This window comes from Anolis sagrei, chromosome 2, assembly GCF_037176765.1.
Source record: "Anolis sagrei isolate rAnoSag1 chromosome 2, rAnoSag1.mat, whole genome shotgun sequence".
Classification (NCBI taxonomy): domain Eukaryota; kingdom Metazoa; phylum Chordata; class Lepidosauria; order Squamata; family Dactyloidae; genus Anolis; species Anolis sagrei.
This window is the reverse complement of record NC_090022.1, coordinates 121,113,691-121,136,165: the sequence shown is the minus strand read 5'-3', so window position 1 is coordinate 121,136,165 and position 22,475 is coordinate 121,113,691. Positions and strand designations below refer to the sequence as shown.

Sequence of the window (22,475 nt, the reverse complement as noted above, 5' to 3'; positions counted from 1 at the left end):
TTACTTGGAGAAAGAGTGAAATTCTTGTTGTGGTTGGTTTGTTGTGGTCCATTGATTGGAAAGAAATAGAGCTAAGATAATCAATTGAGTAAATGAATTTGGAGAAATTTCAGGTGTTCACATGTTGTGGCAAACTGACACATGAATAGCAACATTAGATGGAGTAGTGATAGTTTTATTCTTCTGTTTCGACCAGAAAGGAGCTGAAGAGGGCAAGGTGTAGTTCTCCAGATGTTATCAGATTAAATCTCCCATCTAATCCAACAACAACTGGAGGACCATACTTTGTACATTCCTGCTGAATCCAAGAGATCCCATCAAGGGAAGCTGCCACTATTTCAGGGATTAGCAGTTTGCATTTGAATATTTATGAGGGTTGAATGAAAAGTAATGCCTCCACCTTCGTAACTCTTCAACAGATGACAGTACTAGTATGTGGCAGGTACTGGCTTGTTCAGTAGACTCTCCTATACAGTTCCATTTTGGCGGGAAGCCTTGGCATTAAACAGTTATGTAAGTGTGAAGTATGGCCGGTCAATGCGACTTAAGCAACATGCAGTCATTGAATTCTTGACAGCAGAAGGTGTCACCCCAAAAGAGATTCATCAGAAAATGCAAGCTGTTTATGGTGATTGTGTTGATGTGAGTACTGTGCGTCTTTGGGTAAGTAAGTTTAAAGATGTTGAGGTGGGAACATCTGACTTGTGTGGCAAACAAAGAGTTGGACGTCCTGTGATAGCAACCACAGAGTTTCACAAGCAAAAGGTTGACAGATTGATTCAGGATGATCGTCATATCACTCAGAGAGAAATTTCAAGCATAAATGGCATTTCACAAGAATGTGTGGGTCACATTATTGCTTCGCTTGGCTATCGGAAAATCTGTGCATGATAGGTACCCAGGATGCTGATGCCTGAAATGAAAGCACACAGACTTGAAACTTCAGGGACTGAATCTCACCACCATACGACATCCTCCATAAAGTCCAGATTTAGCACCACCTGACTTCCATCTGTTCCTGATAATGAAAGAAGATCTGCAGGGACATCATTATGCTTCTGATGAAGATGTTGAGAGAACTGTGCGACGCTGGTTGCGGAAACAGAGTGTCGAGTTCTTCTGTGATGGCTTCAGAAAACTTGTTCATCATTGGCAGAAATGTATCCAATTGTCTGGTGATTATGTGGAAAAGTGAATAGTGGTAGTTAAAGAGCAAATTCTAAGGATTATTTCTGAGTTTGATTTATTAAAATATTCCCATCCTTATCCAAGTAACGAAGGTGGAGGCATTACTTTTCATTCAACCCTCGTATTTGGTAATTCCTACAACAAATGTGTCAAATGAGCCAGTGTGAAGGAGAAAAGCAACAATGTCTTAAGGCTACAACCAGAGATTAGCAAAGTAGCTTTTTGGGATGACAACTACGATATAGGATACATTAAAAAAACTTCAATATTTAGTGGAAAATGGGAAAAATGTATCTGTTTTAGTGTACAGGCACCGGAATCCTGCAGTGGCTACAATGGCTAGGAGATCGTTGACAAAGACATATTTTCCCTTAGCTCTGAGTCTACAGTATTTCATTTACAAAGATCCACCTTTCTCATTTATCATGAAGTAACTTGTTTAAATTTGTTTTCAATTTGTTCATATGTAGTAATCCTATGTGAAAATCATATCAAGAGAGAAAGGTCTAACCCATGGTCTTATGCATACTTCTTGAAAGCGGTATGCTGTATGGAGCATAGAGTTTAGATTAAGAACAGAGAGAATTGAGTTTGAATTTATAACAAGGTCTTTAGCCTTCCTTGACAAAGCGTGCTGGTTCTTTCCCAGACTACAAATACCAGAGTACCTAACAACAAACTACCAGAAATGTACACAAAAGGAGATGGAGAAATAAAATGAATATATTTCCAGTTAAAATATCTGACACCATAGTACAAGTAGTCTCTGAGTTACAGACACCTGATTTATAAACAACTCATAGTTAAGAACAGGGTGAGACAACATGAAGTGGGATAAATCTATTCCTTGGAAGGGAAGTCACTTCTGAAAGAGTTATCATGGGAAAAAGGTGTCTCCATTGAATCTTTATCACCAATTCTTGTTTCCAGAACAAGTCAAATTTTAAAAAATCCAATTATTATAGGGACAGAAAGTGAAGTGGGATCTTCAAAGAAGGACACAGAGAGCAAAACAAACACCACAGGTATGGTAACCCTTCCCTATGCCATCCAAAACATTATCTCTCTCTCTCTCTCTTGCTCATATATATATATATGATATATATAAATGGAGAGAGGGAGAGAGAGAGAGAGAGAGAGTTGCAGTACCTTTTCTGACTTACAAACAAATTCAACTTAAGAACAAATCTACAGAACCCATCTTGTTCATAACTTGGGGATTGCTTGTACTTCACTGCAATGATGCATCTAGAATCAACATGTTTATCGATGTCCTTGGGTCTGCTTTTCCTGGAGGACCATTTCTTCCTGCAGATGAAGACCATGGCTACTAGGGAGAGAGGCTTTTCAGCTGTGAGACTCCTTCCCAGGCAGACAGACGTGACCCTGATTTTGCTGTCTTGTTATTGGGCTCATCTGCACTATGGAATTAATGCAGTTTGGCACTTTTAAGTGGCATGGCTTCATGCTATGGAATCATGGAAGTTGTATTTCTACAAGGACCTTAGCCTTTTCTGTCAAAGAGCGCTGTTCCTCACCAGATTACACATCTCAGGATTCCATAGCACTGAGCCATGAAAGTTAGGTTAAAGGTTTTTCCCTGACTAAGTCCAGTCATGTCTGACTTTGGGGGATGCTGCTCATCTCCATTTCTAAGCCGAAGAGGTGGCGTTGTCCGTACACACCTCCGAGGTCATGTGGCCAGCATGACTGCATGGAGCACCATTACCTTCCCTCTGGAATGGTATCTATTGATCCTATTGCCAGAGCAAAGCTTTTAAAAGACTGAAAAGCCAGGGAAAATTTTAACAAAAAATATTCTTCTACTTGAGCAATACTGTTGCTGATATTACTCTGATGCTTTCAATTGATTTCTTGATGTAATTCCACTATTTTTATTTCTAAATTTTATGGCTTTAAAAATCTGCATGCTGCTCAGAGCATAATGTATCATTAATGGGCAATAAAATGTTGTTTTGTAATACTAATAAAATAAAAATACAGTGTGATAATCTTAATGTATTTCACCTTAAGGTCCTTGGGGAAAAAGGAAAGGATATGAATATAACAATACCTCGATAATAAACTACCCAGCATATCTGAGGTATGATGCCCTGAAAATGGTGCCAATGTGCTCATGTAAAATGCCAGCAGGAAACTGTGGGGGAGCTGTGAACGTGCTTTTTCCATGGGGTTCTGCTATGAGGCTGACATTTGCAAGGTCTTTGGAGTGTTGCTATAGTGCTGTTCACTGTGCAAACAGCATTCGGATGATATCTGGGGATGCAGAACAAGCAAAAAAAAGCAGCCTTGGTGCTTCTCAATCAAAGGAGCGGGGGAGAAACCTGTATGTGTTTTCTCATAAAAGATACAACTATAGTAGGAAATCTGCAATTGAATGCAAATGATTTAAGAAACACATAATCACAAATGAGAAATTAGTTGTACAAAAACAACCCCATTCATTATTGGTTTCCTGAACATCAGCAGAGTTTTCTATGAAGTTTTAGTGATAGCTGGTTAAATGATCTTATATTCAATCTATTGCTAAAATTTGTATGCGTGTGTGTGTGGATCTCTAAGTTGCCTGTTCACTTATGGTGACCCTATTAATTTTGTAGGGCTTTCTTAGGCAAGGAATATTCAGAAGTGGTTTTGCAATTCCTTTCCTCTGAAATATAGAATGCATCAATCTCCTATCTAAGTTTGAACCAGGACTGAAATTGCTTAAATTCCAGGATCGGACTTCTTTAGGGCATTGTGCATATCAGTTACACTATGACCTACAATGAAAAGTACTCTGTCAAAATCTGTATTGTTTGGCTGTTATACCCATGTTCAAATTGCCTATTGAGGCCATCTTTGCTGAGATTTTGTACAGACGGCTTTCAGATGTCATGATTATACTCCAATTTTAAAAGTATCTATCTATCTATCTATCTATCTATCTATCTATCTATCTATTATATTTTACCTATAAGATTTCAAATTCTTCCAAGGAAGACTACAAATTATATCAACATGCATTTAAAAATACACATACTCATAGAAAACGGTATCAATATACCTCAGCTTATTTATTTATTTAAAACTAATCTTGGAGGAGCGGGCAGATCTGGCGTGCATTACGGAGACCTGGCTGGATGAAGCTGGAGGAGTAAATTTAACCCAGCTTTGTCCGCCAGGATTCTCCGTACAGCACCAGTCGAGACCTGGAGGGCGGGGAGGCGGAGTTGCGGTGGTCTACAAAAATTCTATCTCTCTGACCAGAGGCCCCATCCCACAGTCAACCAATTTCGAGTGTGTCTACCTGAGGGTGGGTGACCGGGACAGAATAGGGATTCTGTTAGTGTACCGCCCACCTCGCTGCACTACGGTCTCCCTACCTGAGCTAGCGGGGGTGGTCTCGAGCCTGGCATTGGAGTCTCAACGGCTTCTTGTGCTGGGGGACTTCAATGTACATGCCGAGACTACCTTAGGAGGAGCGGCTCAGGACTTCATGTCATCCATGGCAACCATGGGGCTGTCCCAACAAGTATCTGGCCCCACCCACTGTGCGGGACACACATTAGATTTGGTTTTCTGTCAGGGATGGGAGCAAGGTGGCGGTGTTGAGGAGTTATCCACCTCTCCGTTGCCATGGACCGACCACTATCTGGTCAGATTTAGACTCACCACACCTTCCAACCTCTGCAGAGGTGGGGGACCCATTAAGATGGTCCGCCCCAGGAGGCTTATGGATCCGAATGGATTCCTGACGGCTCTTGGGGATTTTCCTGCTACCTCGGTTGGTGATCCTGTTGAAGCCCTAGTGTCTCTCTGGAATGGGGAGATGACTAGGGCCATAAACACGATTGCTCCGGAACGTCCCCTCTCAAGTAGCCGAGCTAAACCAGCGCCTTGGTTCAACGAGGAGCTGGCAGCAATGAAGCGAAGGAAGAGGAGACTAGAGCGCGTGTGGCGTTCGGACCCGAGCGAGTTAAATCGAACACGGTTTATTGCCCTACTAAGGGCATACGCCGTGGCAATAAAAGCGGCAAAGAAAGCCTTCTTTGCGGCCAATATTGCGTCCGCAAAGAACCGTCCGGCGGAGCTGTTTCGAGTTGTCAGAGGGCTATTGAACCCCACCATTCCGGATGGGAACCCTGACAACTCGACGGCCCGCTGTGAAGCATTTGCTCGGTTCTTTGCGGACAAAGTCGCTTTGATCCGCTCTGACCTGGATACCACGTTAACGGCAGTCTCTGAGGATGTAACACGAGCATCTGCTTGTCCTATTTTGATGGATTCATTTCAATTGGTGAAACCCGAGGATGTGGACAAGATACTTGGAGGAATGAGAGCTACCACATGCATCCTAGACCCCTGCCCATCCTGGCTTCTAAAAGAGGCCAGAGGGGGATTGGCCGAGTGGGTGGAGGTGGTGGTTAATGCCTCCCTTCGGGAAGGCAATATTCCAGCCAGCTTAAAACAAGCTGTAATAAAACCGCTGTTGAAAAAACCATCACTAGACCCCACTCAATTTGTCAACTATCGGCCTGTTTCCAATCTTCCCTTTTTGAGCAAAGTCCTGGAACGTGTGGTGGCCTCACAACTCCAGGTATTCTTGGTAGACACGGATTATCTAGATCCGGCACAGTCTGGCTTTAGGCCGGGACATGGTACCGAGACAGCCCTGGTCGCCTTAGTGGATGATCTCCGCAGAGAGCTCGACAGGGGGAGTGTGTCCCTGTTGGTCCTGCTGGATCTCTCAGCGGCCTTCGATACCGTCGACCACGGTATCCTTCTGGGACGCCTCGCGGGAATGGGTCTTGGTGGCACTGTTTTACAGTGGCTCAGGTCCTTCCTAGAGGATCGTACCCAGAAGGTGTTGATGGGGGACAGCTGCTCGTCCCCACAACCATTGTCTTGTGGGGTCCCGCAGGGCTCAATACTGTCCCCCATGTTGTTTAACATCTACATGAAGCCGTTGGGAGAGATCATCCAGAGTTTCGGGGTGCGGTGTTATCTGTACGCAGATGACGTCCAACTCTGTCACTCCTTTCCACCTACTTCTAAGGAGGCTGTTCAGGTCCTGAACCGGTGCTTGGCTGCTGTGTCGGACTGGATGAGGGTGAACAAATTGAAGTTGAATCCAGACAAGACAGAGGCACTCCTGGTCAGTCGAAAGGCCGAACGGGGCATAGGGTTACAGCCTGTGTTGGACGGGGTTACACTCCCCCTGAAGACGCAGGTTCGCAGCTTGGGTGTGACCCTGGATTCATCGTTGAGCCTGGAGCCCCAGGTCTCAGCGGTGGCCAGGGGAGCATTTGCACAGCTCCGGCTTGTGCGCCAGCTGCGCCCGTACCTCGGGAAGTCAGACTTGGCCACGGTAGTCCACGCTCTGGTCACATCCCGTATAGATTACTGCAACGCGCTCTACGTGGGGCTGCCCTTGAAGACTGCCCGGAAGCTCCAGATGGTCCAGCGCTCGGCAGCCAGGTTGCTAACGGGAGCAGCTCTCAGGGAGCACACCACTCCTCTGTTGAGCCAGCTCCACTGGCTGCCAATCCCCTACCGGGCACAATTCAAGGTGCTGGCACTAGCCTACAAAGCCCTAAACGGTTCCGGCCCCACCTACCTCTCCGAACGCATCTCCTCCTACGAACCGACACGGACACTAAGATCGTCCGGGGAGGCCCTGCTCTCGGTTCCGCCTGCATCGCAGGCGCGGCTGGCGGGAACGAGAGACAGGGCCTTCTCGGTGGTGGCCCCTCGGTTATGGAATGCCCTACCAAGTGACATCAGACAGGCCCCTTCACTGCTGGCATTTAGGAAGAAGCTCAAAACCTGGCTCTTCGAGCAAGCGTTCGGCTAATCAGCGCAATTGCACACAGAATGACGGTAAACTGAATATAGGAACGGCTTAAGGATATGAGACTGGATCTTGTTTGAGATCGAGGCATTGTATGAATGTTGTGTGTTTGCTATTGTGTATGTTATGTTTTAATTGTTAATGTGTGGTAATTAATTCTGTGTAAACCGCATTGAGTCACCTATTATAGGTTGAGAAACGCGGTATAGAAATAAAGCAAATAAATAATAATAAATAAATAAAAACATTTATATTCTGCCCTTGTCACCCCAAAAGGGACTTGGGTGGAGCATAACATATATACAGCAAACATTCAATGCTGGAACATAAAATAAACTATAAATATACATAAACACTAAAATCAATTATATCCACTTTACAAACAATTGTTTAAACCCATCTCAGATCAGCCATACCAGATCCTATTGTTGTCTTATTGCACTGTCTCAAAGTCTTGGTCCTACAGCCAAGTTTTAACCATCTTTCTGAAGGACAGGTGGGAGGGGGCTGATCTAATCTCACCAGGAAGGAGTTCCATAGCAGAGGGGTAATCACTGAGAAGGCCTTGTCTCTCGTCCCCACCAAACGTGCCTGTGATGGTGGTGGGACCAAGAGCAGGGCTTCTCCAGAATATCTTAATCTCTGTGGTAGTTGATAGAGGGAGATGGTTTGAACAGGTAAACTGGGCCAGGGCCGTTTAGGGCTTGATAGGCCAAAGCCAGCACTTTGAATTGTGCTCGGTAGCAAACTGGCAACCAGTGGAGCTGACACAACATGGGAGTTGTGTTATTGGGTTATTGAGTTATTGCGATGAGGAAGCAGATGGATCAGTGGGGAAGAACTGTCCCAGTCTAAATTTGTTAGGGAAATACATTACCAGGAAGAAAGTTTTTAGTTGAAAACTTAAATTTGGGGCTGGATGCAACCCACTTCCTTAAGTCTCCTACTTATGACCACAGAATTGTGCCAAAGTGGGTTTTCTATGGGAGAAGAAACACCCACTGCATTTTAATGTGCTCTCCAAAAGATATGGGTAATTTTTGTCTGACCTGTAAATTTTATGTGGACATTTGAGAGATAAACTCTTTTTTTTTTTGTCGTGTCAGGAGCAACTTGAGAAACTTCAAGTAGCTTCTGGGGTGAGAGAATTGGCCGTCTGCAAGGACGTTGCCCAGGTGACGCCTGGATGATTTGATGTTTTTATCATCCTTGTGGGAGGCTTCTCTCATGTCCCTGTATGAAGAGCTGGAGCTGATAGAGGGAGCTCATCCGCCTCTCCCCGGATTCGAACCTGTGACTTGTCGGTCTTCAGTCCTGCCGGCACAGGGGTTTAACCAACTGCGCCACCGGGGGCTCCGAGATAAACTCTGAGACACATATTGAAGCAACATCAGAATGTGGTTAAGATGGCAAACATCAAGGAGGATGAACTGACAATCATGAATAGCTGCAACAGTTTGCTTTTGTCTATCTCTTATGGCAGGCCTGCCCAGTCAATTTTAAACTATGAATTTTAAAGTGGCATTTTATTGGTATGTATGATTTTAATGTATTTTAATCTTATGCCCATGTCTTTTAATATATGTGGTTTTAATGGTTTTATGTTTTTATCTATGTATTTTAACTATGTTGTACACTGCCTCAAGCTTTGAGGAGAGGTGGGTAAGATATAAATAAATAAATAAATAAATAAATAAATAAATAAATAATCTTGAACACAATTGGCACTTTCAAAATTACCATCTGTCAGCTGCAAAAGGCCACCCCACTGGATCTGCATGTATTATTCACCAATACATCACACAGTCCTAGAAACCTGGGGTGTCCAGCATGTCATCACATACAATAGGCAGCATAGTGATCTTGTTTGCTGTGTACTAATCTTGTTGTGTTTCTAATAATAATAATAATAATAATAATAATAATAATAATAAAAGGCAAGATTCTACTCTTCCTCTCCTTTTCCTCCTGCTGTTAACTGTGTGTGAACAACTTTTGCAGTTTTGATTTCAGTTTGCAGCAACTGAAGTAAGCTGAGGGCAAAGGAGGAAAATGAGAAAAACGAGAGACAAATTGGGATATTTTTAAAGCAGCTGAAAAAATAGGATTACAAGAGAAATAATCTATGATATTATTTCTGTATCATGACACTTGGAGGGTATAGGGTGGTTGAGAGGTTTATAACATTATTTGAATACTTTGAAAGAGAAAACACAATTTTTATTTCATTTCATTTCACTTATTTGATATTCTGACTTCCTGCGAGTATGGGGCTCCTAAAGGAAGAAATAATTCTGCAATTGTTTTCAGTACACTTTTCTGTAGTATTTAGTGCTCTAATTCCCTCTTTAAAAGATATAAATGTGCTTGATTGGCATAAGACACATTACTGATAATTGGAAATACGACAGCTTTTGATTTTTTTCAAAAAAACAGAGACTAAAATAGCAACCAGCTCCTTGATTAGCACACAACAACAATTCAATCGCCTGAATTTTAATACTAATACCCTTTCTGTTTCCTAGGACATGGAAACAGCTACGTGTGAATTTCAAGCCAAAGAAAATGATGAGCTCCACAAGAACAAAAAGGTTTGCCTCTGTGTTTTGCATTGCATCATTTAATTGTTGCATCATTTAGTAAATACACTTATTTTTGATATCAAAGCTCCTTTTCCAAGTATATGTCTTACATGGTGTATAAGTAACAGGCAGACCCATAGGAATTATCAAGATGTCCTGGAGAAAAAAAAGCCTTTTTGATCTTTTTTGATGGGATTTCCTTAACTCATAGCATGTTAATTAAGGTGGCATAATTTCCTGAAAATGGAGGGCGGGGGGATTGCAGCATGATATGCACATGAATGTGCTGAGTTTGAAGAACGGTGTACTTGTGTGTTGCTGCATGGGAAAAAAGGTAGTGATCACATTCTATGCGAGTGGGGGTGGGGGGTGTAATACAATTTTGTTCCCGAAGATAAATTTGTTGATAATTGTTTTGCATGAAATTTCCAAGAGGACACTATACCAGTGCCTAATTGATGTGGACTCTCTATTTTGTCATTAAATCATAAGGTTTAATTTTATTCATATAATATTGATATTAGCCTACATTAGAAGCAAGTAGTCAATGTCTGGAGAGCCTCGGGCACTGCTAAATGAATTCAGGAACCAATGACCAGGTTTCAAAAAGGCGCTTAACCTGGTGAAGCAAACCCCGAAGACCAAGGAAATCTTTGTTTTGGGGGTTTCTCAGACCTTCACATACCGAAAGAATCTGGAGTGGAGAATTATAGTATTTCAAGTGATGAAACAGGTATGTGCCTTCATGCTTTCCTACACAAAAGCCATTCAGTGTACACCTAGTTCAGGCAGCCAATCTTCATTGCTCTTGCAACCAGCAAGATTTTTGTGCAAAAATAGCTGTGGCAACCCCATGGCATCAAAGTGGCATGGCATCTTAAAAAGGCATAGCCATTGCAAGGGGCAATATACATCGGCACTGTTTCGTCTTGCTTTTAGTATTTCTTAGTATTAGATAGCATACTGTATCATAGCATAAAATATTATAGCACCAAACTGCACCACAGGCAGATTTGTAAGGAGCGTTTCATGTTTAAGAGAGAAAAAAACATGAGAGATAACATAAAAAAGCAAGAAGCAGAATATGGATTCATGTATTATAGTTGAGAAAGATAATAAAAAGCCAGATCCCCTACTTTTAAAGAACTATAACATCTTATTTTGCATTTCAAAATGGCAGCATCTGTCTCTCCACATTCTTCCAGTCAATGTGTGTTGCTTGGTAATGAGAGGGAGAAAAAAAGTGATAGAAAGGTTGGTTTAGGAACTGCTTGCTTTCTTCTTTCTTCTTCCTCACCAACTGTGGATCAATGTGGGGAACAACAAATAGGACAACATAAAGAACACCGTATCCTGCTCTCAAGCCAATTTGATATGTCAGGAATTGTCCATCATCCAAGTCTGCCTGGAGTTTGAAGGCAACTGCCCTCTCATTTATTTTGCCCAAAAAGGGAAGATTTGGTACTGCTCCAGGGGATTCAGGGAAGGCTTTTAAAAGAAATAGTTGCACCATTGCTGCTTTAAACAAAATGGAAATCTTCTCCTGTGCTAAAATAGTTTTTGAGATCTAATTGCTTCTCTTCCTTAGTTGACCAGTTCAAGAGGACAAGTTGTTTTCCTTACTTACTGTTTTTCCACATTAATTCCAGGTCCTAGGAAACAGATAGAGTACTAATATTAAAATACAGGTAATTGAGTAGTTGTTGTATGTGTGCTAATCAGAGAGCTAGTTGCTATTTTAGTCTTTTTCTTATGGAGCATCAACTATAAGGAGTATACAACACCCCTATTAAAACAGCTTCATTGGCTGCCGATAAGTTGCCAAGCCAAATTCAAGATGCAGGTCATGACCTATAAAGCCCTAAACGGTTCGGGCCCCACCTATCTCCGCGATTGCATCTCCTTCTATGAACCGGCGTGAACTCTAAGATCCTCCGGGGAGGCCCTCCTTTCACTCCCACCATCGTCACAAGTACAGTTGTTGGGGACGAGAGAGAGGGCTTTCTCGGTGGTGGCCCCCCACCTCTGGAATTCTCTTCCAAAGGAAATAAGACAGGCCCCATCCCTCCCCCCCCCCCTTTCGTAAGAGCTTGAAGACCTGGTGGTTTCAACAAGCGTTTGAAAATGACTAGTTCTAGTCGAGCCCCAAACATTGTTGAATGTGGCCTTGCACTTCTTACCTATTACCCTGGTCATTGTTCTAATAGGCCCTGGAAATGAGCAGCCACAGACCCATACCTGCTATTGCCATTAGCCTGTTACAGCACTGTACTTAATTCCCGGCCCCCTCATATTTTGAGTTTGCACTAGCCTTGGCCCGGCATTTTAATTGCTCTGAATAGGCAGGATTATTTTTAATATACATGTGTTATTGTTATATTTTTATGTTTATGTTGTTTGGTTAATTTTATGTTATGCTGTTTACTTTTTATGTTTCGGTGATGTTACTTGGAAACCACCCTGAATCCCCCTTGGGAGATAGAGCAGTATATAAATAAAGTTTTATTATATTTATTATTCTTTTTGAAAAAATCAAAAGCTGTTGTGTTTCCAATTATCATGTGTCTAAAGCCAATCAAGCACATTTAGATCTGTTAAGGGGGGGGGGGGATTAGAATACTAAATACTATAGAGAAGTGTACTGAAAATAATTGTGGAATTAATTTTCTTTTAAAAGTCTCATCAGCAGTATTCATCAATGGATTCTAATCTAGTGTAATTTTCCTACTGGATTCTCCACCGTCAACTTCTGGTATAATGTCAGTGTCTCAGACCTCTTCTACACTGCCATATAAAATACAGATTATCCAATTTGAACTGGATTATATGGCAGTGTAGGCTCATTTAATCCAGTCCAAAGCAGATAATGTTCATTTTCCTGTTAGAGATTCTTGCAGTGTTCTTGATAATGCCCTACCATGCAATTGAGGACTGGCTGTTGTAGTAGGCTTTGATTTCATGATGAGATATACTATTATTGTCTATGTGTGCTCTCTATCAGTTCTGTGTATCTAATTGCAGTTTGTGGGTAGCCTTGGGAGGAGAGGTGGGCATTTGGAACTTTTTTAAAACACATATAAAAAAGCCACTCAGCTAAATTAATGTTTAAGACTTTTGGCTTACTTTTGGCTATATATCTAAGAGAAATGCTGCAGGAAAGGGACCAGAAGGTAATGGGATTCAACAGTGCAACAGATGAAATGGGTTCCAGTCCAATACATCACGTGTTTTTATTGGTTTGGAAGCTACAGACAGGAATTCAAAGTCAGTATCACAGAGCAAGTCTTGCATATCAGCTGGTATCATATCACAAGTGCTGCTGAGAATTTATCTCTGACAATTTGTTAGACAAATTCCCATGGCATTTTCCCCCTCAGAGTTTAGACTGATTGCATTGTGTGTGTGTGGAATGCTGTATGATCTCTCAAAACCACAAAGAGCTGTTATGTCTCTGGGGGGATCAATGCATTTCAACCAGGGGATGGAGGGAGTGGGCTGATTACTCTGCTAAAAGAAGCCAGCGTAAATTTGTTCCCTTTCTAGACATCCATAGGAGACTTGCTGGGGGCAGGGAAGCATTCTTAAAGCAATACTTCTGTCTCCAAAGGAAGATCTGCTCTTGGCTTTTGAAAACCCAGTGGAGACAAATGGACACATACAATATAATACAACGTAATTATTGAACTGCATGAATCTGTTTTATTATAAACCTTATTCACGTTACTGTAAATAAATAAAAAAAACAACTTGCAGCAGCAGCAACAACAGCAACCTTTATTTATTCCCCATCCCCTCTGCCCGAAGGGACTCAAGGTGGCTTACAACAATCAACAGATGCAGAAAACAATATAAACAATATACAATAAACAACAATAACCAATTACTGGGTTGTTGTAGGTTTTTTCGGGCTATATGGCCATGTTCTAGAGGCATTCTCTCCTGACGTTTCACCTGCATTTATGGCAAGCATCCTCAGAGGTATTGAGGTCTGTTGGAACTAGGAAAATGGGTTTATATATCTGTGGAATGACTAGGGTGGGACAAAGAACTCTTGTGTGTTGGAGCTAAGTGCAAACCACCTCATTTTCATTTCATTTTCCCACACTGACCCAGGAGGAGATTGGCTCCCCAGAAAATGAAACACTGTAGAAAGTGTAAATTGCATTAGACTCATCTTTAAATTACTATGATTCAACAGAAAATTTGCAATTACTATGAACATTTTTACAACTGTTTAGCCTGGCATTAAAAGGTCAAGAAGGACACAGTATAAACATCACCATGCAACCGATATTGCCAATCTAGGTGCTACGGCTGATGGTCCAGTCCCATTCACTGAGGCTGAACCAGGAAGAGAGACAAAAGAAAAGAGGAATTGTTGCCCAACATAGGAACCTTGATTTCAGCTTCATCTATTTTATTTATATCATGCCTTTCTCCCCCAAAGAGGACTCAGGGCAGCTTACATATAAGCAACTATTCAATGCTTTCGGACATTTGTTGTTTTTATTTTGTGTTATGCCATTGTTGTTTTATTTTGCTGGTTGCTGTTTTTATGAATTTTAATATGTTATTTTAACTATGTTGATCGGGCTTGGTCCTCATGTAAGCCGCCCTGAATCCCTTCAGGGAGATGGAGGCGGGGTACAAAAATAAAGTTATTATAATATGATTATTATAACATACAGTTAAAATGCATTTCCGTTAAAAAATAAAATTAATGCACATTAAAACATATAAAACATCTACAGTGTAGAAATAATGCGGCTGATCGCCACTTTAACTGACATGGCTCAATACTATGGCATCATGGGAGTTTCCTTACCAAAGAGTGCTGGGGCCTCACCAAACTACAATTCCCAGGATTCCATAGCACTGAACAGGGGCAGTTATAGTGGGGTAAAACTGCATTACTTCTACAGTGTGGGGGTACCTTTGGATGACTTTTCAGCCTCACATTGCGATACCAATACACACACACACACACACACACACACACATATTTACTTCCCAAAATTACTTACAGGAAACCATTCTCTCTCCTTAAACTGTTACATACCTTTTTTTTCTCCCAACAAGCTGTCAATTACATAGGGAAAAGTAATTACCCATTCCTTTGTTATTAACCCTCAGTATGGAAGTTTCCAACCACCCTCCCCTTCATGGCATTTCAAAGCTTACTCCTAAGATGCATTTCTGATATTAAATACAATGAGATGTCTTCTTTTTTAAAAAAAATCAATTAAATGTATGCCTACTGTGACTCTTTATTCACAGCAAATTGTCTCTGTAAATAATCTTCATCAGAAGTCAGAACCAATCCCCATTAGTTGTTTAGATTAATTAATGAGTCCCCCTGGAGCCACCCAAATGAATTCAATTTAAACGTCAACAACTTGGCTACAGAGTTTCCCAGGTTGGCATTAAGACAATATTAAACCTGCAATAAGTCACATTTAAAATGTTAATTCGGAGAAGCTCTCCATTTAGAGCACTTAATTAAATCCTTAAATAAACTGCATGGGCTCAGTACCAGATGGTTCTGCATTTTCATTGCAGCAAAGAGCCTTGAAGTCATTGAGGGAAGTAATATCGGAGGCATGGTGAAGATAACCAGGATCTATAGTGTAATAAAATCTAATCTTGTTTCCAGCCGGGAGATTCAGTGTATGTACACAACCCAGGCTAAAATTGTAAGTTAATTACATTAACCCCAGTGTACTCTGGTATCTGAGCAGCCACGAGACGAAATTAGTCTTTTTCCCATCATAAGATTCTTTTCAACTTCAGTATATTAATTTTTCACCAAATACTTACTCATAAGGAAAATTGAAGTTAATGTAACCAAAGACAAAGTAATGCAGTCTTAATATTCTGAAGGGATTAGAAAGGGCTGCATAAATACACTCAGCAAATGTCAGTCACTTGGAATAGATTTTAAGGAAATGGAGGGAGGAGGGGGAGAGGCAAGCAAAAAAGATTATAGCATCCAGCTGGGTTATACATTATGCCGAGGTAAGTTGGACGTTTGAACGTCAGGAATGCAAGCTGCCGAATAAATAGCTTGGAAAAGTGGCCTCTGACTGGAAACCTAGTTCTTGAGGGAGCATTTTACATGTCCATGGCTGTTAATCAAAGGGGCAAGTATGTATATCCTCTTGCCAAATAAAGAAGAGGAAGGAAATGGGAGGAAAAAGAAAGAAATGTGGCAGAACCTTGAAGACTTAACTATGTCGTTTTTATTTTTGCATGGGGTTTTCTTGCTATAAGCCCACCTGTTCGGATACAGTGGTACAAAGACCTTAGGTGCATAGTTGTGGGAGTAGGGTAGAATGTAATATGATCCAGAAAGGATCATATTAACCATCTGCAAGTCTGTCCCATTTAGGATGGATGTGTTTTCTAGGGGAGTGAGGAAGATCCCAGATTTGTGGGGTGGCCATTGGAGTCATACAGGGCAGAGGGAGATGTGTAAGGAGGAGACAGTCTCAGTACCAACAAAATGGAAAGTGAAATGGAGTGCTTATTGCCCCCAAACTGTCTCCTACAACAAATAGGCTAGAAAACCAGGGTGAGAGCCCCCCCCCCCCCCCCCGGTCAAAAATACTGCTGTTGAATGCCAGGTCAGTAAATGCCACTCAGGACTTGATTTTGGATGAGTGTGCGGACCTGGTCTATTTCACAGAGACCTGTTTGGATGAGACTGGGGATTGGGGGGGAGGGTGTAATCTCTCTCAGCCCTATCCAACAGGATTCTCTCTCAGCTCTACCCACCAGCAGACAACATCTGAGGTGCAGAGAGGTGGAGTTGCAGTGGTCTATCATGATTCCACCCCCCTGACCAGGTTCCCCCATCCCATAGTCAAAAGCGTTTGAATGTATTTACCTAAAGGTGGGTCACTGAAAAGAATAGGGATTCTGTTAGTGTATCAGCCACTACACTGCTAAACAGTCCTTTCCTGAGGTTGCTGGGGTGGTCTCAGGGTTGTGTCAATGGCCACTAGTGCTGGGAGATTGCCCTGTCACGAGTGGCTCAGGACTTCATGAACTCCATGAAAGCCATGGGTCTGTCCCAGTTAGTGTTGATGTGTGAAAGCAATCCATCTACTCACTGAAAACCAGTTTCTCTGGGTTGAAAACTCTCATAGGGGCATTATGTGGCAGTGTAGATGGGGCCTGTGAAGACTTCTTGTGCTATATGTGCAATTATGAGGACTCCTGTAGTAACATATGCAGTGCACCATGAAACTATTGTCTTTCTTCATATCTCTGCAGGTGGATTGGAATTTGTGAATGTAATTAAATTCAGTTTATTTTCCAAAGATTCCCTATATGACAGGTAGATGTTGAAAAGGCCCCAAAGGAGACTGATCCTACCCTAAAGATGACCAGCAGGTTACTCATGGGAAGTCCCTCTCCTGCCTCCTTTCTAAAAGTTTACCCCGCAAATGTTCATACATGACATTTTTAGTAACAGGGAAATAATCACTACGTTGGAAGTTTCCGCTCTCCAGTAAAAAATGAAGGACATTTTTTTTATTATAGCACATCAGCTGCCTGATCTTTTTAAAGTAAAATAGCTTAAGAAGATCAGTGTTTTAGCTGGGAAAATCCAGTGCATAGCCCTTGTGCCCTCCGATCAATGGCCTTAGCCTTGTCTTTGTACCAAATACTCTCTCTGATCCCTCTCTACCCCTCTCTCACTCCTTGCCCATCTCTGTACTACTTCACATGTTGTCATTACTTACCTCAAAGAATATGTGAGTCAGATACTTCAGGCAAATGCTTCCAGAGCTTTTATACTTTCTTTCACCTCCCAAAAGTGAGAAGTTGTATCAGTGAGGCATCTGCATGAGTTAGCAGTATTGTAGAGGAACATTGTAGAGCAAAAACCCATGTTCCTGGATGGGGGAGTAGGACAGAAGACAATCTCTGGCCTTAATTTATAAACATCTTACATACTGAATCTGCTTTTTCCAATCTTATGCATGTACTCTTCTTCCTAGTGAAGGTTCAGTACCACAAGAACAACATAACCTAAGATATTGTACTTCGTGTGGCACTCTAGATGCACGTTTTTTCTAAATGCATGAAATATTGTGAAGAGTGATCCCTAAAAATTGGTTTATTGGCTTTTATACCAGTGCTTGAAAATTATACCATGTTTCTAATGTAGTGGGTGAACTTGCATAACTGAATAATAATAATCATCATCATCATCATCATCATCTTTATTTATATACCGCTCCATCTCCCCGAGGGGACTCAGAGCAGTTCCCAGGTAACATCACAAAACATACCTAAAACATTAATACGGTTAGGTATGGAGAAGTTGGAATTCCTTATAAACATCACATAATGCAATTCTTTAAAATAATAGCACTGGCTGCAAAGATGTTTCTGGACTCAATTCAAGTTGCTTGTGATGTCATTGAAAGCCCTAAATGACTTGGGACCATGGTACTGTTCCTATCAGAGGACTGAGGTCTGCTGGGGAGACCTTCGTCCATGTCCCATTAGTGAGGTCAATACTACATTGGGACATGAAAGCAGGCTTTCATCTTTAGGACCCAACCTACAAGTGATTTCAGTCACCATCTATTGAATCTGAGCTCATATAAAGGGGAGAGAAAAGAAGGATTTGCACACTGCAGAGATGTTGAAGTAACTTTTCCATCTCTTATTTATGGGCATCGTCGTTTCTTTTCAAAACCTGGCAATGACAAGCTTTTTTCAAACAGTCAGTTGAACACAGAGTAGAGGGTAACAGGATCACACTTACCCAACTCTTCCTCTTTGTGTCCATGTTTAACTCCTTACCAATGATGTTATGTCTGAGCTTTGGTTGAATATCCCTTATCTGAAATGTTGGGACTAGAGGATTTTGGACTTTGGGTTTTTTCAGATTTTTGAACATCTGTTTTTTCAAATATGTATTTAATGAAATATTTTGGAGATGGGATATAAATCTAAACAGGAAATATAGGAAATTACTTTCAGACAAATGTTGCACAAATTTACGTTCAGATTATGACAAATATTGTATAGAATTACCTTCAGACCATGTGCATAGTCTGAAGGTAATTTTATACAATACACCGAACTATCAGAAAGCAAAGGTGTCACTATCTCAGTTACCCATGTGGACAATTTCGGATTATGGAATTCCAGATAAGTGATGTTCAACTTGTATTAATCAGACTGCTATCTTACATCTTTAAAGATATGTGAACAGATATGTGAACTGCATTACTTTAAAATTAATCCTACTTTGGTTCCTTAATATCTTATCCTTACCTTCTTTTGGGTGTATTAAATCTATGACTCATCGTAGACTGATTCTAAATGTGAAAAACTTTCAAATCCATTGCTGTGGTATATGTTCATTTAGGCCTGGGTCTCTTGTTCACCTGAGTGAGGTGCTTGTCCTGTGCAGCAAATTTAGTGAAAAAAGGAAAAATGAATTGTGATTTGGTTTATTCTGGATATAGGGAAGAGATTTTAATGAAATTTCTCCACTTAAAGGGTCAAAATTACTTATTTGTCCTATACACACTGATGGAAGGAGGAAAACAACAAACTATCATGGATAAGCCCAATGCTAATTGATACTCCCTCCTTCTAATAGACTTGCAAGAATACAATCTTTGTTTTAGGTTTAACTGAAAGATAGGGCTATAGACCTGATTTTGTGCTGTGCTACAGTCAGGAATTTTCTGTGAAGAATAATCAATGCTTGGCATATGGGCCTTTAAATGGTGAGTGCAGAGCCCGACATACTGAGACTTGAGCTACAGCTAGACTTGTCATGAGCAGTGTATGCAGCTACTGGCTTTGTCAACCGGTGTCAACTACAGCTCTCTAATAAGCAGATTGCATTGTTATCTGCACAATCGGAGGTTCCTCCAAGTGACCTGCTCACCCAAACGATATTGAGAAGTGAGGAGATCTTGACACATTTGTGGAATGTCAAGCATGACTCAGCTGGGGAGCTTCTCCCACCTTTGACTAATTGCTGACCTGACATCTTTCTGATAGTGACCTTGTTTCAGCTAGTAATTCAAATATCTTTCAGTGTCAGAAATAATAAGTGCCATAGTGAGATGAACAAGCAGAGCTTAAGTTGAGCACAGATTAATGGGGTTTTAATATTCCTAATTTAATCACTCCTTTCTGTCTGAATGTGTGCAACATGATGTATCAGCTAATTATTTTTTTAACCATGATGGGGATCTTTCCTAATCATTTTTATATTTAACATGGATGAAGGGAGGCCAGTGATTAATGAGGGTATAAATCTTATGAAACAGAAGCAAGTGCAGGATCGGTTTAAAAATATGGCTCTCAGATGTTTTTTTGGTTTTGAGTTCTAATTCCCATTTTCAGTGCTGCAAAGACTCACCATGGTTATTCTGTTTTCAATGATAAGATAACTTTGGGAGTGAAAAAGGGAGGAGAGAGCTCTAGAAGTTTTATTCTAGAGTCGTTCCATGGGCAGATACTTGTGAGCATGTTTCAGAATGTTAAGGCGTTCTTTCTCCCTTGCCCTCTAATAGATTCACAACATATATGCATTAGCAAAAAGATAGGTGTCTTTTCAAACATTTGTTCTTGACAGGGTGTTAGGAATTACAGATGAGGCTGATGCCTGCTTCCTAAATCTCCCTCTTGTTCTGAAATGGAGCAAACTGCTTTGAGAAATCTATTGCATGAATGTGGTGAAGAAAGGCAGGCAACTGGAATCATTGTAAATGGGAAGGAAGAGCCAGCGCTAACTGGAGGAGAAAAAGATAGTTTAGCTCATTGCTGTTGTTGTTGCTGTTTGTTAAACTGTCAGATTTGATCTGGCAATGGGATATTTTTCCAATCTGAATTTTGCAAATGCACATATTTATTTTAAAGCATGACATTTCAGTAGTTAATAACTGCACAATGTATACGCTTTTTCTTGTGTAATCAAAGCCCTTCAAATACATAATCTCCTGACAACAATTTTGTAATGTGGGTCAGTGATTATTATTCTCCCATGAAGTTACACGGGTGGCGGGGGGGGGGGGGGGGAGGAATTGCTGAGCAATCAAGAGCCTGCATCTCTTCAGCACAGTTTCAGTATAAACTGGTAGACTTACAGCCCCTGTACTGAAGGTCTACATAGTGCAATGTGTGTGACTGAAAGGTCAATACACATGGCTGACAACCCATGCATTTCACAGGTGCAATGCATAGAGGCAATGCACATTCCCATGCTATCTATGCACTTTAATGTGCAATTGTTTTACAAGCACAACTCTGCTTATACCATTATCATCAGGATATGACTGTTCTGCATTGCCCCAAAATCACCCTGCATTGATAGTGCACTTACATGTGTGCAGGCCACAAATAGATTGCTGTGTTGAGAGAAGAGTCACCCAAGGTCACAAGATGTAAGATCCTAACTAAAGATGTGACCTGAATTTAGGACTTCCTAGCTTAAAGCTCACACTTTTGTAGCCAGAAGATGTGTAACACTAAATGTTTCCAACATGGCTTCATAAAGAACTAGGACAGATCCAGTTCACAAGAATGAGCCTTCATAGTTGCAAAATGGAGAAAATAATATTTAATGCCTTCCCAATTTGGTGTCATCTGCAAATTTGATGACCATGCCTTCTAACCCTTCATCTAAGTCATTAATAAAGATGTTGAACAGGACCAGGCCTGGGACGGAACCCTGCTGATGGCACTCCGCTCGTCACTTCTTTCCAGGATGAAGAGGAAGCATTGGTGAGCACCCTCTGGGTTTGTCCATTTAACCAATTACAGATCCACCTCACCGTAGTTTTGCCTAGCCCACATTGGACTAGTTTGTTTGCCAGAAGGTCATGGGAGACCTTGTCGAAGGCCTTACTGAAATCCAGGTATGCCACATCCACGGCATTCCCCGCATCTACCCAGCTTATAACTCTATCAAAAAAAGAGATAAGATGGCATGACTTGTTTTTGATAAATCCATGTTGACTATTAGCGATGACCGCATTTGTTTCTAAGTGTTTGCAGACCACTTCCTTAACAATTTTTTCCAGAATCTTGCCTGGTATCTTGACCTTGTAGCACCTTAGAGAATAACTGAGAGACTGAAGTTGGTAGCATAATTGTATGATTTTTACTGTTGGCCACTTTGAGTCTCTTTTGGGAGAGAAGAAGCAGGATATAAATACTCCTGCATTGCTGCTGCTATTACTAGCATAAGCATAAGTTAATGGTGCATCTACATTGTAGAATTAATGCAATTCAACACCACTTCAACTGCCATGGCTCAATGATAAAGGATTCAAAGGGTTATAGCTTTACAAAGTATTTAGCCATATCTGCCAAAGACTGCTGGTGTCTCACCAGATTACACCTACCAGAATTCATTGAGCCATGGCAATCAAAGTACTCTATGTCAAACTGCATTAATTCTACAGTGTACATGAGCCCTAATCCGATGCCCTCAAATCTCCTATCTGTTAGTGTCAACTATACCACATTCGGATTCTATGCCTATAGGGTATATGTGTAAAAAGAATGGGGCTGCACATGTCAGCATTGTTCCCCACTGTTTCCAATCCCATCATGTTGAACTGATTCATAGGAAGTTTTAACTTGTGCTTGATTGAACCAGGACCAGTAGCTTGGACTCCTGCCTTACTGGAATCCATAATCACTTTAAAGGTTTTACTTATGGGGAAGTTGGGGGGCAGGACAAGGCAGCACATGCAAGAATGTTGGCAGTCTCCTCCATCTTATATGTGTTAGAGTTCACCGGCAGTTAAGATTAGGGTCAATCGTTATTAACTTTGGAACCAAGTTTATAAGATGGTCTATGA

General features: G+C 41.3%; 1 protein-coding gene across 5 annotated transcripts in view; it reads left to right on the top strand.

Moving 5' to 3' along the window:
• Nucleotides 1–22,475, top strand: part of TNRC6C (trinucleotide repeat containing adaptor 6C) — a 539,926-nt gene that overhangs the window by 33,768 nt on the left and 483,683 nt on the right. For all 5 annotated transcript variants that reach the window (XM_060764575.2, XM_060764576.2, XM_060764577.2 and 2 more), the window contains exon 2: nt 9,568–9,633. In XM_060764575.2, the coding sequence (XP_060620558.2) occupies nt 9,568–9,633 (66 nt within the window). The remainder of the gene's footprint in view (nt 1–9,567; nt 9,634–22,475) is intronic.